A 15,947-nucleotide genomic window follows, 5' to 3' on the forward strand; every position below is an offset into this window, starting at 1 on the left:
ATTCTGAGAGCTGCTGGTTTGGTTGGCAAACACATTTAGTCCTCGGGTTTTGGTTCTGTATTCACCTAAATAAATTAGTATATATGCAAAGATGTGATTAGTTGGAACAGACTATAATCTCTTATGACACATGCAAGAGCTTATCTTAATTCTTACAACTAGAAATATTATCACCAAATACCAAAGTTAAGAAAAGTATATTTATTTGATTCTCCTTTTTGATGACGAAGCAGTACATTTCATTACCAGTAGCACAGAAAAGAACCATTTTGAACCAATGTGAGATGGAACGTACAGGGTAAACGCGTGACACCTTTCACCAGATTTAGCAGCAGTGACAACCGCCATAACGCACTCGACACCACACTGCCAAAGTCCACAAAGCAAACTCGAGCTTTCGAAGCTTCTGAAGCACTCCCCACGCTGGTGCACCTTTTCCATGTTTAGCTGTGAGAAATACACAATTCTCCATAGTTCAAGTTACCAAATGGATCAACCAACCAACCCACCCCAAAAACCAGTCAGCCTCAGTCTTTACTGCCGGAACAGAGAGGAGCAGCCGTTTCATTACCAGATACGCTTCGTACGAGCGCACACACTTCTCATCTATCTCATATATACATTGCCTACTCAGAGGGAGGTGGGTTTTTTCCCCCCAAACTGTTTTTCATTTATATATACAAATCACTAAAACAGTGAAAAAGGAGTAAGGAAAGTAGATGGGGGTAAGACCACAGTTTTCTCTGGACTTCTGGGTAGCATTTACTCCTACCATGCAAGACAGTTGCCTCTGAGGTGGGAACCATTCCCTTCCATTAGTACCTGAAAGTATGGAAGCTTCCCTGAATAATTTTTTCCAAAGTTACTGGACTGGAACATTGAGGGGCTTTCTCCTCAATGAAAAGAGGAGAAAGAAAAGCTTCCAATGTCAGTTAAAAATAACCACTTTCAGAAAATGAATGTACAGCTGGTTCCCAGTTAAGGTTGTGAAGTTTCATGAAAGAAGCTCCTCCCATTACTCCTTCCACTCCCAAGTGTCTTGCATGGAGGACTTGTTCTCAAGCGTAATGTATGCTGAAAGAGAGGAATAACTTAAAATTTGGGGGTATGTGGCACCAGGAATTTACCAACCCCTGCAAATTTAAAGCTATTACAGTGGAAGACTTAAAAAAAAAAAAAGTTAGTTTCCCTTATTAAGCACAAACAAGAATCAAATCTTTAAGCCGCACCGCATTAGCATGCATCGCTCTTAGAAACGCTCAAATCGGCCTCACTTCTTGGCACTCAGGGTCCCCTTTTAGCCAAGTTACCCACACCCCTGTACTGCGCCTCCCTCGAATCACCATGCGGAGACGTGGGTGACACTGCAGTCGTACACCCTTGTGCGACTCCGTATTAGATAAAAACCAACGCTACGGTGCAGCTGAAGAAGCCAAGATGCAAAATACAGATGCACTGCACGCCAGTTTCTTTAAATAAGGCTTCATTCTGTCCTGAATGCACTACACGAGACACACATTACAGAGATCAAAATATTAAAGGAATACAGTTTTCAACATCAGAAAACGAACCTTTTAAATACTCAAATAAATAGTCATTAAATATCAATTTTACCTCCTTTTAGAAATGTTGTTTTAAAAGTAACTGACACTCATTTCCTGCTTCTAACAGATGTTCTTCTGTTCAAAGATAAACTGCAGATTAAGGCATGAGAATATTCTCCTTTCAACTTAACATACTTTTAAAATACTCATACTACACTATACTTCCTTTAACAGAATAAAGAGAATAAACTTGACTGAAGTTTTCTGAGAAAGCACCTATTTGAACAGGTCAAGTGCCCACATGAAAACAAATACATGGTTTTATATGGTTAATAAAATATGCAGTTTGAAACAGTCCCGGTCTTTTACCCTTTATTCATCATCCAAGTGTCCCAATCCTGTAACTGTGTGAAACCTTTTATGAAATCTCCAGTTTTCACTATTTAAGTAATACTCAGAACTCCAGTCAGTATCAGAAACCTCACGTATTTGGTGCAGCACTGGAGTCATGAAATGAAAAGGCAGCAAGCTTATGCAGAGTCTGTGACAAAGAAAAGATTCCCAGCTCTTAAGAAAATTAAGATACATTTTTTGCTACTGTAACTTTATTACTTCATTCAAAACACCGTAAAGCACCGGTGTACTTCACAACGGATTTCCCCATCTTCCCTTCCTACCCTCAAAGAACAGTGGTGATGATGAAAATAACGACAGTTGCAGCGAACTTTATTTCAAGTCCTGGCATTCACTTATCCTTAGTCCAGGAGAAGTGGGTTTCCTTTCGACGGCCCACCCCAGGAGTAGTTATGAAGTCCAGCGCCACCAAGCTACCTTCATTCTGTCCCACACGGCCGAGAGAGAGTCAAACGCGGGGCGAACGTCCAGGATAGTGAACTGGTAGTTCTTATCTACTGCTCCACCATCATAGTAATCGATGACGTACCGCACTTCTTTTCCACATCGGTCAACGATCCAATCATGTCTGTCAAAAGGAAGTTCATACCTGGAACGACAGAAGACAGACCATGTAGATATTTTAATGGATATTATGAGAGGGATATGGGAGATAGGGGAGATAATGGGAGAGGGAGTGGAAGTCCTGGTTAAGACGATTTATTTATCCAGATACCGGCCTAAGATCCCCGCTAGCACTTCTATCTTCTGGTAATGATAACTTGCAATTCCAGTTCTGAAACACCTTAAAATTAGTCCTACACCATGTTTCCAGACACGTCTCCCTACCCTCCCACCTCACTGGAAGACCTTCTTTCCTGCCCACGTACCCCATCCATGAACGTATCCTGGCTCTTGGTGAATACTCCTTTGCTTTGCCTCCAAACCGCATCAGTGAGGGTCCACATGGACATTCCCTGCGCATGTAATTAAAAAATAAAATATTTTTTAGCTTTTTAAATGGTCTTTAAGTCGTAAGTTTTTAAACCACTGTGGTAACAGTGTAGCTTTAGTAACAGAGAAACCAAATAGGAGAAAGAGCAACAGTAAAAAATTAATTGCAAGTGACCTAAACCAGCTCTTTTATTTTTTAAAAGGTTTGAAAAGTCCCCTAGTTTCTGACAGCACTTCCTGCTGGTACGATGAAGTACCTTTGATACGCTCCACATCATTGTTCTAACTTAGCAACAGAGCAGTTTTCAGCAAATCTAATCCACAGACTTAATAGACTAAAGGAGAGCAAACCATTAAAAGAACAGGAAACAGTAATCCAAACTACTGTGTAACAGAGATTGGGGAATTGCAGAGAACAATTTCTACACACAGAATGCTTAACTAGTCTTGTCTCTTCTAGGAACAGGGACTGTACTGACCTAAAAGTGACAGTTTGTTTTACACCAGTCATTTTTAATCTAAATTTACATCCCGTAACTTTATCGTAACATAAAGATTTCAATCAAGTCATTCCCAAATAGATACAGTAAGAAGTTAATTTCTCCAAATCCACATTGTACACACATCACCACAATGCTCATCAGTTTTATCTACTTAATAATTATTCAGTTCTGCTTAAGCTCTTCTGGATAATCTTCCTCCATATTAATCAAAATGCAGGCTCCTACAAGACTGTAACTTTTGAGAGGTATCAGCACCAGAATATTTCTGCAAAAACTCGAGAGACCTTCTACTTTCAAAGAATTACAAAAGCAAGAGCTAAACCAAAGGGTTTGCTTTTCATTTCGTATGTACGTACACAGCATGAAGAGCTTCCCACTTCAAAATCTCCTTCCAAGCTTGCTCATTATTTTGGTTGTGAATCTTAATAATGTTGGTCATGTCTTCACCTGTTATGTCATCATCTTTCCACCTCCACCTAAAAAATAAGAATTTGAAAACACTTTACAAGCATTACAGCATAACTACTCCACCTTCCTCAGTTTATCTGATGGGCTTTTGAATCAAGAGAGTTAAGGTTTTACGCAAAGACACAAAGCAAGTATGGAGATGTCTGGTTCATCTGCTGAAGCATCTCGAGAACCACTTCATTTTCTGTGTCAAAGTGTAGTTATCAAAGTTGGCATCACAGAGATCCACAAATTCCAGTCAGCTACGTTAACAGCTTAACCGGATCAGAAAGATATTGGAGTGTGCAAACATCAGCACATCCACGGTATTCAGAAAAATGCTTCGGAACAATCCCACTTGCCTTCCCAAGGCACAGAAGTCCTGTATTCACGCACTTAGAAATGCCCTTCATCTCTCTGACCCTGCACCACGACTACGTCCGTGCTTCCCCTTCAACGGGCGTAACACTGAGCGCATTTTACGGGATCAAAACTTGCGTGTTCAACGCAGACTGCCTATGACACGTCTTAAGAACAATTTTGATACGTAGAATAACAAATTACTATTGTTTTAACAGTAACCGCCTTTAAAGCTGATCTGTTTGAGAATAACGAACAAATAATTACAAAAGAATGAGGAAACAGCGGCACAGAAGTTTACAAGAGACATTCAACACTCAGGTAGATCTTGCCTACACTGAACTTCGTAAAGCCTGCAAACACCTACCTGTCAGGCCGCTTTCACACGTGTAGCAATTTTGCAAAGTCAAGTTAGATGTTCTCAGTCACAGAACTTCTGCTGTCGGTTTACAGGATTAGCATGAAGCCGATGGGAGCCTGAAAGCTGGCGATCACACAAAGTTCGTCTATGCCCACGCACTGACTTTTAATAAAACTTTCTGAGCTCGTGGCAGTCGCCTGACACTCCCTACCATGTTGCTGATCACTAGGGAAGATGTGGCCTTTGAGACCAGCTCGCCCTTTAAAATGAAGCTGTTCATACAAATAGCAATTTTTAAAAGAGCTAGTTAGTTATTTACTGCTTAGAGTCCACAAACTCTTAAACAATATAGCTGAATAATAACTCGTGATATTACTTCATGAATTTCGGGCTCACAGACGCCACCTGATAATTCACAGTGTATTTACCCTTTTCTTAGCATGGCGTTCCAGAACATCTGCTCTGAAGGGTAGACCCATTTCTTGTCAGAATGTGCTCTAGGAATGGAAGATTCTTCCCTAACAGTTGACAATGGAAACGGTTGATCTGGGGATGGCTGCTGATTTGGAGGAGGCATCTAGAAAAACGAGGAGAATCAACAACAAACTAGAGGATGAACATTTTTTTATGTTACGGTGTTTGAGAAAAATCAAAGCATAACCAACCAACTGCTACAAAGATCAAGAAGTTCAGCCTTTATTTAAGTCCACCAAAACGATCCTTCTCTTTGGCAGTACAACTCTTTGCCTGAGTTTGTCACCCGAAGACTTAAAGAACCCTTTTACCTAACCTTCAGCTTTCAGAAGAGCAGGGCCTTTTGTAACTCAGAGGAAATCTTGGAGAGACCTGCATCAGAACGTACCCGTACTGCTGCTGCACAGAACCTAAAACCCCCCGCCGCAGCAGGCAAACCAGGCACGTAACTCACAGACAGAAACAGGCAGCAAAGAATATTTACAAACTGGAAAACCCACCTTTTATCAAAATGGTGTCAATTTGAAGAAGAGAATGTTAAATAAGATGTAACTTGATTTTATACAACTATTTGCACACAAAACGGGAAAAAGCAGTGTTAAAAATTAAAAAATAACAGCATCACTATTTACAATTTGGGGACAGTATCTCCTAAGAAACAAGACTCAAGAAAACATCTGAAATAAGCAAAAGTTACCATATTGCTAGGATCGATGTCATCTTTCACTTGAGATGCACCAGACTTCACCGGACATGCTACAAATTCATACGCTCTTTCTTGATGTGCAGGAACATCGTCTGTGTTCTCCGTTCTGTGATCAGGGGCCTTCATGTGCATTGGACAACCTGAAAGACAAGACAAAATAGTACGTATTTTGCTACAGAACTAAAACTCCAGGACACGACAGGGAAGGGAAAGGAGTGCATTGAACGCTCACGGAAATACAAACTGGTGTTTTGCTTTTCCTGCTGAGCTCTGCAGCAGCGTTAACTGCTCTCTGCCCTGCAGTTTAGGACTCAGCACCATGGTAAGATCTAAGCCTCTTACGCAGTCCCTGAATGCTCGCTCCCCACCCCGTGCTGGCCCCTGTACTCAACTGTCTGTACCTAAGGTGTCCACAGCAACATTAATCCAACACGTGTTGACTGTGTCAGCGGAAGAGCTGATGTCCTTCTCCAGATGTTCATCTTATTCCACCCTTCTGCTGCCCTTTTCCAGGCGCGTGTTCTCTAGTGGCAACCACCTGCTCCCCGCCACCACCCGTGTAGGGCCCTGCGCCTCCCTGACCCTGTGCCCCACTCGATGGGGACAGATCTGCAGGAGCGTGACGATCGGGGGCAACCCACAGGGTCAGCAGCAAGCACGTGCTGTCTCCCCAGGCGAGGCGGCTTGCGTGCTGTCCTGGTGAGCACCTGACTCCTTTTCAAGAAAAGTCACCCGAGAGCTATTTCTGTGAAACAAACTCAAGTTTTTACTTGTAGAATAATTTTTCTTTTTTTCCCCCCAAGTATTTTTCAATCTGTTTTCCACGTAAGGAGTTTATTTAAGTTTGAAGAATAACTACCGCTCATTTTTTCCTGATGCATGGGACATTCTGAAGGTGGAGACGCCGTCTGGTGTTGCTTGGATGCATCCGGCGACTGACCTGCAGCAGCCGGGGAGGAGGCGGACAAACCCATGGCTGCCGCACACGGCGCTTTTTAGTTCAACGTTCTAAAAGAGGGAAAATAAATAAATAAATAAATAAATAAAGCACACACCCATAATACAAAACTACACCGCTCATTGGTTAAGGGGAATGCAAGTACAGGTATGCTGCCGCATCACAAATTAGGAAATTAAACAACAAATCGGCGTAAGCGATAAACACCAGCCGAAATACAAACGCACAGCGCCTGACAGCGAAGGGGCTCCCGCGGGACAGGGGCTGCGGGGGCTCCCTGCCGCTGACACCCACCCTCAGCCGCCCAGCCCCCCAGCCCCCCTCCTCCAGGGCTCTGCCCGCACCCCGAAACCCGCCGCAGCCCCCTCGGGCCCGCGGAGGGCAGCGGCACCCACCTCCCCTACCCCCTCGGCAGGTAGGAAGCGCCCCCCGTACCGCCGCCGCCGCCGCCCCGCCACACACGCCGTGACCGACCCCGCAGCCGGCGCAAGGTCAGGCCCGCCCCCCGGGCCCAGCCGACCCGGCTCAGCCCGGCCCGGCCCGGCCCGGCCCGGCGCCCTCCTCACCCCCCGCCTCCCGCCGCGCGTCCCCCAACAGCCGCCGCTTCCCGCCTCCCGCCGCCCCCTCCTCACCTCAGCCCGGCCCGCGCCTCCGCGGCCCACCCGGAGCTCACCCGCCTCGCGAGACCGCCGCGCCGCCGGCCCGCTCCGCGCCTGCGCCCGCCGCCGCCGGGAGGGGCGGGGACACGGCCGGTGCCGCAGCCCGCCTTCCGCCCCGCCGGGCCTCGCCCCGGGCTGAGGGCGGCGCCGGGCCCGCGGGCTGCTCCCGGCCGAACGGCCCCGCGGCGGGCTGAGGGGGCTGCCTCGCTGCCCGCTCCGAGGGCAGGGCGCTGCGGCGCGGGGCGCAGCTTGTGCTGCGCACGGTTAACGAATCCCGAAGGCGGGAACGGGCAGAGGGCGCCTGAAGGGTGCTGGTCTAAGAGCACGAAAGTTGTCCCAAAATTCGCCAACAACAGTGGATGTTGTGGGCTGAGGCTCACGTTTCGTCTCCGCACAGCTGCGTTAGCACGAGCGACGTGCCCTGGTGTGGGTTTGCTTGTGAAATCATTATCCCTTACAGCTGCAAATAGTTTGGGTTTTAAAAAAATATAGAAAAAATAATGTACCAGCAGCGTGAATCAACGTTGTGAAGGTGTATCCTGTCCAGTACTAAACTTAGGGAGATCCTAAGGTTCCTTAGGATGGCTTTAAACATCAGCTAGTCAAGCAAATATCACGGCTCTTTCAGATTTACTGCTATTGCCTTATTTCAGTGCCAGAAGCTGCAGTTTAACCCCATGCCCGAACCCCTGCGCATAACGCGGCAGTCTGGCGGTTCGGAAGATGGAGCTCCGGATGCGCAGTGTCACCCAGCCCTGGGCGGCCCACAGAGGGTAAGATCCAGCTGCGCGGCAGCAGCTGCAGCGGGGAGAACAAACCCTGCAGGTTCCAGCGTTCACCCCACCCCGCGGACTCTCTGTAGGCTGTCCAGTGCAGAAGGCAGGTGGGGAGGCACAAGACAAACATTCATTACAAATATGCAGCAACTGGAACTGATCAAAAAACATAACCATTTTTTGGAAATGTTCTATTCCATTGGAGCAATTCAAAATAAAGCAGGAAGGCATTTAAGCCTCAAGCAGCCCAGTTATTACATTAACTCGGGATGAAGAAAATCCAAATTCAAACCTGGAAGAGGGGTCTCCTGCACCCTCTGCATGTATTTTGGTGTAAAGAGAGAAACGAGGGATTCTGCCCCGCTTCTTTTGAAAAAGGTCAGAAAGATTAAAAAAGACAAATTCTAAACCACACTGAAGCAGTTCTAACAAGCGCTGTTTCAAATTATACAACTACTGGAATTAAACAACTTTTCTACATTCCCCTCGAGAGTGCTTTTTAAGAACATGTTCGCATACCGTCTTTCAAACTAGGATCTTTCGTACTAACGAGGACATTGCCGTTCAGTGCGAACACAAAATGAAAACACAAGTATAAAGTAACATGAAATATCCATCCTTTCCCTCATTTTTGCCCTTTTATAGTCTTTATTATGTAAGAGGAAACGACTTCCTACCCTTTCTGCACGCAGGAATTATTAGCACAGTGTCTTGAGAACCTGGAGCTGGGAGAGTGGCACCACGCTGTCAGCGGTGGAGTCTCTATTACACGCCTTAGAAAACAGGACGATTGCCTCCATCGAAGCCCAAGTTTTGGGCAGATTTGGCTTTGCTGGAATCCCCACGATGCGTTCCCGCTGACAGCTGTGTAAGCAGCACTCAGCACGACGGGATCATTTTAGTCTGCACTTGACAACGCAGCTCAACAAGAAGAGCCTCCTATAGACCAACCGACACCTCTGCCTCCAAACACTTCAAGTCAGCGGCAGAACGGCTCTACGGTTAAAACACATTTTCCTCCCGCTGATGTTCTCAAACAGGGAATCGGTCCCACACCCTCCTCCCAAAGCCCATGCTGTTGTGGATGTCAGGACGCTGTCTCCCTGCTTTCCAGCAGAAGCAACAACCGCACTACGTATTAGCCGTTGTACTGACAGTAGTTTTCACCCTTTGTAAGATAAGCCAAGTAGCAAACACGAGTTCCTCAAGGTAAAGCATTACAAGGAACACCCAGGGTCACAACCCCAAGGAAGCGCACAATCTGCCCTTAGGTATGTTCCACTGTGAACTCCAGAAAAGCAGAGCAAAGTAAGAAGACACAACAGCAGTCCACCGTCTAAAAATGTGGAGATTAAATAACAAAAAAACAAACCCTAATGCAGAACTATCACACCAATACAGGCATAGAAAGCAAAGTTTTCAGCAAGGACACAAAGAGTAATGAAAAAACTAAATAAATCTGGGGGAAAATGAAGAGCAACTTTGCACCAGAACATGACAAAGTGGACATACAAAATACCTTCTATATCCTACACCTCGGGGACAGGAATGTTTCTCCCACCTTAAGCAAGATTTGTTGAATTTGTCAGGTTAAGCACGGCTCACTGAAAGGCACCTCTTGTTCCCAGCCATGCTTAGCCCTTCCTTTCTGCCATTCAGCGTCCAAAGCTGCCCCGTGCCAAGACGAAAGCCTCCCACCAAGCCCCCATTGTCCTTCCTCAAGCCGTTGGAAATCTGACCTAGATAGCATCTGACCCCAAATAACGTTTCCAGACATTCCCAGTCACTCCCAAACAGACTGGCTAGTTAATGAGTAGTTTTCTACACTAACAGTGTAAAATTAGTACCCTAAGAATATCATTTACAAACGGAAGTAAATACCCCTTAAAAGACGAGAGGGAAAAACTAAAACCCACTGGAATGCTTTGTGTTTTCTTCGAGCAATTTAACCATTGCGTAACACAAAAGAAAGCTCAAAGAAACCCGAGCGATTCCTGTGCTTGGAAGCCGGGGGTTAAGATGTAAACCAGCAGCCACCTCCTCTGAGGACGCTCAGAACCCGCGTTTTAGCACCCAGCTTCCGAGGCACACGCCCATGGCACCTACGGAATCTAGGGACTGCCATATTAAGGAAATTAATTGCCCAGCTTGGTATTCGGTAAGGGGCTGTGCAGAGCGTCACGTTGATAAAGCGCTGACAGCAGGAGCTCTTTATCCCTGGAGCCTTCAGACGACTGTCAGCTTATGTCCTGAAACATGTGCTATTACAACACAGTGCTATACGATAATTATACTATCCGATACCAGTTTTTCCTCAATACACAGCAAAATTTATAGTTTAAGTTACATTCCCGGCCCCAGCGATGCCCTACATAGAACTACAGCCTCTAAAAGCCCAGCCACCCGAACAGCAGTGTGGCTCGGGCCTCATACTGCCTCCCCGCCTTTTGCTAAATTAAAAAAAGATAACAGCGCAAAATTTCAAGATACCCTATAAGCCAGTTGTTTCTGAACTGAACCCAAAGAAAATCGCTCTTTCATGATGCCTTCATCACAGGTACGTAAGCTGTTACCGTGTCAAGAAAGAAAAATTCACCAAGTAAGAAACTGGGTTCCTTTCCTTTATTATGAAGTACCAATACCTTGCATACAACATGCAATTTATTGCTTATTGACATTATTGCATATATCAAAGGGAAAAAAAAAATAAATCAGCCAATATAATTTTATGCAAGCTCCTAAACGGTTCAAACAAAACACAGAAATGCTTTACAGTATCACTGAAATGCAAACAAGTAATTCAGAAATTGTTTTATATAATAAAAAGTAAATTTAAACCCATAATACTTAACCATTCGCCTTACTACGACTGATTACTTTCACCACCGATCTGCAGAGCTGTTATATTGCATTTTTAGGTTCTCGTGCCGTGACACGGACTGCGACCCCAACCAGGCCGTGCTACTACTTGAATTTAATAATGTGACCCTGACACTGTGTGACAGGGTTAGTATTTGCTGCAAACCAGATTGTCAAGATTTACCAGAAATCAGTCTAGCAGAATTTACAGTTTTCGTCCTTGCTCTGCACATAAGTTAGACACATATACGTCGAGTTTCTTCTTCAACAGAGTATATAAACATTTTTGAATGACAGGCTCCGTTGCTTATGCCTAACTTGTAACTCATTTGTTCCCAACAGCTTTTGTAATTTGGTTTTGTATCAGGTTAGCTGTGCTTACGTGTTAAATTATTCTACATATACAAGTACCTGTAGATATTAAAGAAAACACTGTTTGGTAGACGCATGCTAGAAACGAATCCAGGCTATTTGGATGTGTGCATATGAAGTGTGCAAACTAGGCAGCCGAGCTTGTGGTTAGCCCTTTCCCTCCTTTCCCCCTGCCACACGATGGATTTCTCTTGTGAAACTGGAATCGGGTTACAATAAACAAAACCAATATATCCCGCATTGCATTCAGAATGTTATGTTCTGTATTACAGCTTAGTATTAATATTTAAATGTTGCTTTCAAACCTAGCAAATTTTTAGAAATACCAAAATTTTAAAACTTAGAAGACAATTTACATGCAACGTGTTCCACTTGGGTGCAGATTCTCATATGCTTAAATATTTATAGGCTCATCAATGCATGTCCTGCCCACAAGACAAGTACAATGTTTGACATCCCACGCATAGATTAAAAATAAAGATACACTACAGAATATTTTATTTGCTTTTATATTTTCAATATCAGTAAGTAGGAAGTTATAAATAGCACACGGAATCATTACATGGTTGATACCAAGCCATGCTGAACTCTTCATAATTCACTCTCTTAAAGACATTTCCTTTACATTACAACTAGGTTAAAAATTTATATACACCGTTATGATCAGATGCCCTCTCAGTGCGGGACATCACACAAGGAAACTGAACTCGGAAGAAATTTTGCCAAAATATTTCCTAGACCAAAAAACACCATTTATTCTTCATAGCTACCTTCCATGCTTTACTGAGCTATAAAGTGCTTGGTTATTACAAATAGAGCAAGAATGTCAGAGGAGGTAGCTAGTAGAGATTTGTAAGGGGTAAGAAACCTTACCAAGTGTTACCACCTAAAAGTACGATTTGATGCTTAATCCCAGATCTCTAAACATTCCAAGCAGCACATCTTTCATCTTCTCTACCATAAAAAGAACTTTCAAGTTTCTTTCAGAAAATCCTAAGAGCTTCACCTACCCAACAAAGAGATTTTACCTGGGTTTGGATGAATGTTGAAGTTCATAAATATTGATCGCTATTTCTATTTGACCACTGTCAGGATCTCAGCAATGAAGTACTGTTCTTCTTCCAGCTGTCAAATACGTTCCATAGACAGAGGAACTCCACCAGGAACATATCCTTCCTCATGAAGTTCCTTGTAGCCAGGTAATGATGTTGTACAGTAGGCTATCAAAAATATGAAAGAGGGCTGCCCATACTTTTCCAAGTCTTCTACACTGGCATTTTTTCTCCTGACCATTCTAGTCCCTTTCCATTCGCTCCAGCGATGGCTTTCACCAGCAGCCAAAAGCGCACCAGCTCCTCCGCTGGAGTAATTGTCAAGCAGCCCTTTATTTTCCTCTGGATGGCTCAGCAGAAGCATCACAAAGCCATTTTACAAACTTCTCTGTTAAATGAGCTTTTACGCAAAGCTTGTATGTACATACACTGAAACACGCACAAGTCCGTGAGGAGGAGAGTCCTCTCCGTACAGCAGCCAACAACTGATACCCCACTTTATACAGCTCAGAAATTTTGAAGAATAAAGTTTCATTTTCCACTGTGAACAGAGACATAGAAATACCTAAACCTTTCTGCTACGTATCGGTCTGCTGTTGTCCCAACCACAGCAGTAGGAAGACGACTGGATCTCCATACTTTCGCTCTCAAAGTCTCCTCCACCTCTCCTCTTTGAACCTGCCTGGATGCATTTGCTCACTTGTGCAAGCTTTTACTCTTAGGTTAACGTTAGTTCTGCAGTATGAGTAATCTTCTCCCATAATTTTCTCAGTAAAGATGGAAGCAACTCTCTCCCGGACACTGTAATTTAATTTTTAATAAATTTTAATACAAAATTTGGAAGTGTCAAAGAATATATATATAAAGTCAGCTCCCCTCATTTTCCTGTGCATAGGGTATTTTTTCTTATTCAATAGATTCTATCTTTTAAGCAATTAAGTTATTAAATTATTGAGCTCAGTCAAGATAGCACGTATTTGTCGAGGTAGAGTAGGCTTCAGAGATGTCCTTCTTACCGCTGAAGAATGCGCACAGGTGACCCCCAAAGCACCTCTGTAGCGTAAGGCTCTCGACTTCATTGAGATCCACTGGAAGGCTCACCGAGGAAATGAGTATTTGAAGCGCATCTCCTCTCTGCCAGTACTGCACCCTCAAATCAATTACAAAAGCAAAGCTTGACCTACCATTCCCCCGCGGTACTTCTGGAACTGGTATTTACTCATCTTTTGATGAAAAAGTAAAGCCACAAAAAAGGGAAACTTGCCTTCCTACAGAGAGCCTTACTGGTACAGACTGACTCCTGCGATCATCGTGTTAATTTTATGTCACCTGGTACTGAAGAATAGAAAAGAAAAGAAAAACAAGGTATCTGAGCATCTTTTACAAGACTGACTCCTTCCATTTGCGATGTCCATGGCAAAGACACCTGGTGACCCACGACGAGTCTGCTTTTACACTAGACAATGCATCTGTTAGAAGTTTTAAGCCAATAATACGATAGATTACATTCTAAAGGTAGCATTTCTTACGATGCTGCGTATCATGCATTTACTTTTTTTGCATAAAAAAGCAAAGACACAAGCTTGCAACATTAACTTCCATCAGTATTTCTCCACAGTTTTTAAATTAATAAAGTGCAATTGAAAAACGGGTGCCGCAGCTATCTAATTTGCTGTATTATAAGCTTTTAGTGGCAGGTAAAAAGTGCCCTATGCTAATGTATTCGGGACATCACAGCTTTGCAGCCTGTTTACTACAGTCCTTGCCGAATACACAAGTGTTAATAGTTTTTTTCATTAGAAAGTTGTCTTCTGACACACAGTGGATGTATCAGAACATAAAAAAACAAATTAGAAAATTTGAACCTAATGCATCACAAAACATCGGTTTAATTGCACTGATTCTCTACAGCGATCCAAACTAGTACGTGTTTTAAAATAATTATCCCACTGCCCTTCCTCTCTGGATTGCTGCTCAAAGTGTATTATGCAGGTTTGGGTTTGTTTGGGTTTTTTCCATCTAGTTTTAAGGTAATTTTTTTATAGCTTGACTGACGGGGGTTTTTTTCCCCCTATCAGACCCAAGTCTATCTAGAAGTGAAGGAAATGGACCATTTTAACGAATATTCTCCATTGAAAGCAAAAGAATTAAAATCCTTCAAGATTAATGCTAAGAAGGGATGAATTTCAAAAAGTCTTCATGAGTTATCACCTTAAGAGTTGCTCCACATCATCTTCCTTAGCCATTTTTTTCATCCTCTTCCTGAATAGCAAAAGTAGACTTCTACCATCAAAGATATTCTCCAAAATGTTTGAATTTACTCAATTTAAAATTTATTTTAGAAAGGAATAAGCCAGTACAAAATGACTCCCTGATCTAATGACTGAAAAAGCACAAGAAAAAAAAGTATTTCCTGCGCACCTTTAAATGACGAAGGCGGTAGAAACCTAGAGCCTTTGTACACAGCCTAGATTTCGCATCAGATGCCCCAAAATCACTGTTTTAGAAGATACCAGGTTCTGCAAAGAAGCAGAAAAGGGAGTCTGGTTCTCTCAGCAAGGCAGCCACAGGACCAGCTCTCAAAGACTGCTGGTACCCCCGTAAGGTACGGCGCTCACTCAAACCACACACTACTCAGCTCAGCTGCTAATAACCTTCCCCAGGCACAGACAGATCGCTTCTCCCCAGGCTTGTGAAGTGTCAATAAGCACAGAACCCCAAAAAAGCGAAGTATTAACGATCCATGGCATCTCCCTTAACAAGGCCGGGCTGGGGAGCGCCTTTGGACCAAAGCCTGCCCAGTTAAACGGCGGAACCAGGCGTACCAACGGCGACTCACGCCAGCCCCAACTGTGCTGGGGCACGACACTGGTCGCAGCCCCCTCGGTGTGAGGCGCTTCAGCCTGCGCGGCGCTCTTGGGGCCTTCAGACACCCCACTCGCGGCAGACAGGAGCGCTGCGGCCCTCCCCTGGTGCTGGGGCACCCGCACCTCTGACTGCAGAGGGGAGGGATCACGTCACCACCTTCGTTAGAGGGAAAGGGACAAGAGGAAAACTAATTCTCCTACGCAGGGTACACTGAAAACCGATTGCTTAAAGAGCCTGCTACAGGAACTACGATGTGTGCTCAAGTCCTGAATGGAAACAGATACTTGCAGCACACCTTACCAGAAGGTATAACAAGTAATGTCAAAAAAACCCAAACCCAAAACCAAAACCTTCCCCCCCACACACCCCAAGAAAGAAAACCGTAAGTTAATCAGTCCCAATTCAGATATGGTTTAAAATGAGGCAAAACCCTCCCAAACAACACACAAATACAGCTCTCAAAATCACATTAAAAAAAAAAGAAAATCAGAAGTTCCTCAAATTGTATTATAAATCTGATTCTGGACTATTCCTAGGTAGTAAAATCCCTCTCTGATGCCCTCCAAACCTTTATGTTCGCAGAAGAAGGAACAGATTGACAAACACGTAGTTTAAAAAAAAACCCAAAATGTGCCTCAAGAAGTGAACTGTCATCCTACAG

At 44.0% G+C, this 15,947-nt stretch overlaps 1 protein-coding gene across 2 annotated transcripts; it reads right to left on the bottom strand.

Annotated features, from left to right (window-relative positions):
• Positions 1-217: 217 nt before the first annotated feature.
• Positions 218-7,393, bottom strand: HCCS (holocytochrome c synthase). 2 transcript variants are annotated; one of them, XM_086462713.1, is made up of 7 exons: positions 7,374-7,393; positions 6,602-6,750; positions 5,734-5,882; positions 4,991-5,139; positions 3,751-3,870; positions 2,828-2,914; positions 218-2,547 (listed from the first exon to the last, which is right to left on the bottom strand). In XM_086462713.1, exons 2-7 carry the CDS (start codon positions 6,714-6,716, stop codon positions 2,349-2,351), a joined length of 819 nt encoding a protein of 272 aa, XP_086318839.1. In that variant the 5' UTR covers positions 6,717-6,750; positions 7,374-7,393; the 3' UTR covers positions 218-2,348. The 2 variants fall into 2 exon arrangements, with proteins under 2 accessions (XP_086318839.1, XP_086318838.1); XM_086462712.1 differs by lacking the exon at positions 7,374-7,393 and adding an exon at positions 7,333-7,358.
• Between the last annotated feature and the right edge of the window lie 8,554 nt (positions 7,394-15,947).

This window comes from Leptosomus discolor, chromosome 3 (assembly GCF_034619465.1).
Source record: "Leptosomus discolor isolate bLepDis1 chromosome 3, bLepDis1.hap2, whole genome shotgun sequence".
In the NCBI taxonomy this organism is placed as follows: domain Eukaryota; kingdom Metazoa; phylum Chordata; class Aves; order Leptosomiformes; family Leptosomidae; genus Leptosomus; species Leptosomus discolor.

Coding starts and splice junctions, on each gene's coding strand:
- HCCS (XM_086462713.1), bottom strand. CDS start 6,716: ATGGGTTTGTCCGCCTCCTCCCCGGCTGCTGCAGGTCAGTCGCCGGAT. Junction 2,915..3,750: donor TGGGAAGCTCTTCATGCTGT/GTACGTACATAC, acceptor TTACATGCGCAG/GGAATGTCCATGTGGACCCT. Junction 2,548..2,827: donor AGGATACGTTCATGGATGGG/GTACGTGGGCAG, acceptor CTGTCGTTCCAG/GTATGAACTTCCTTTTGACA.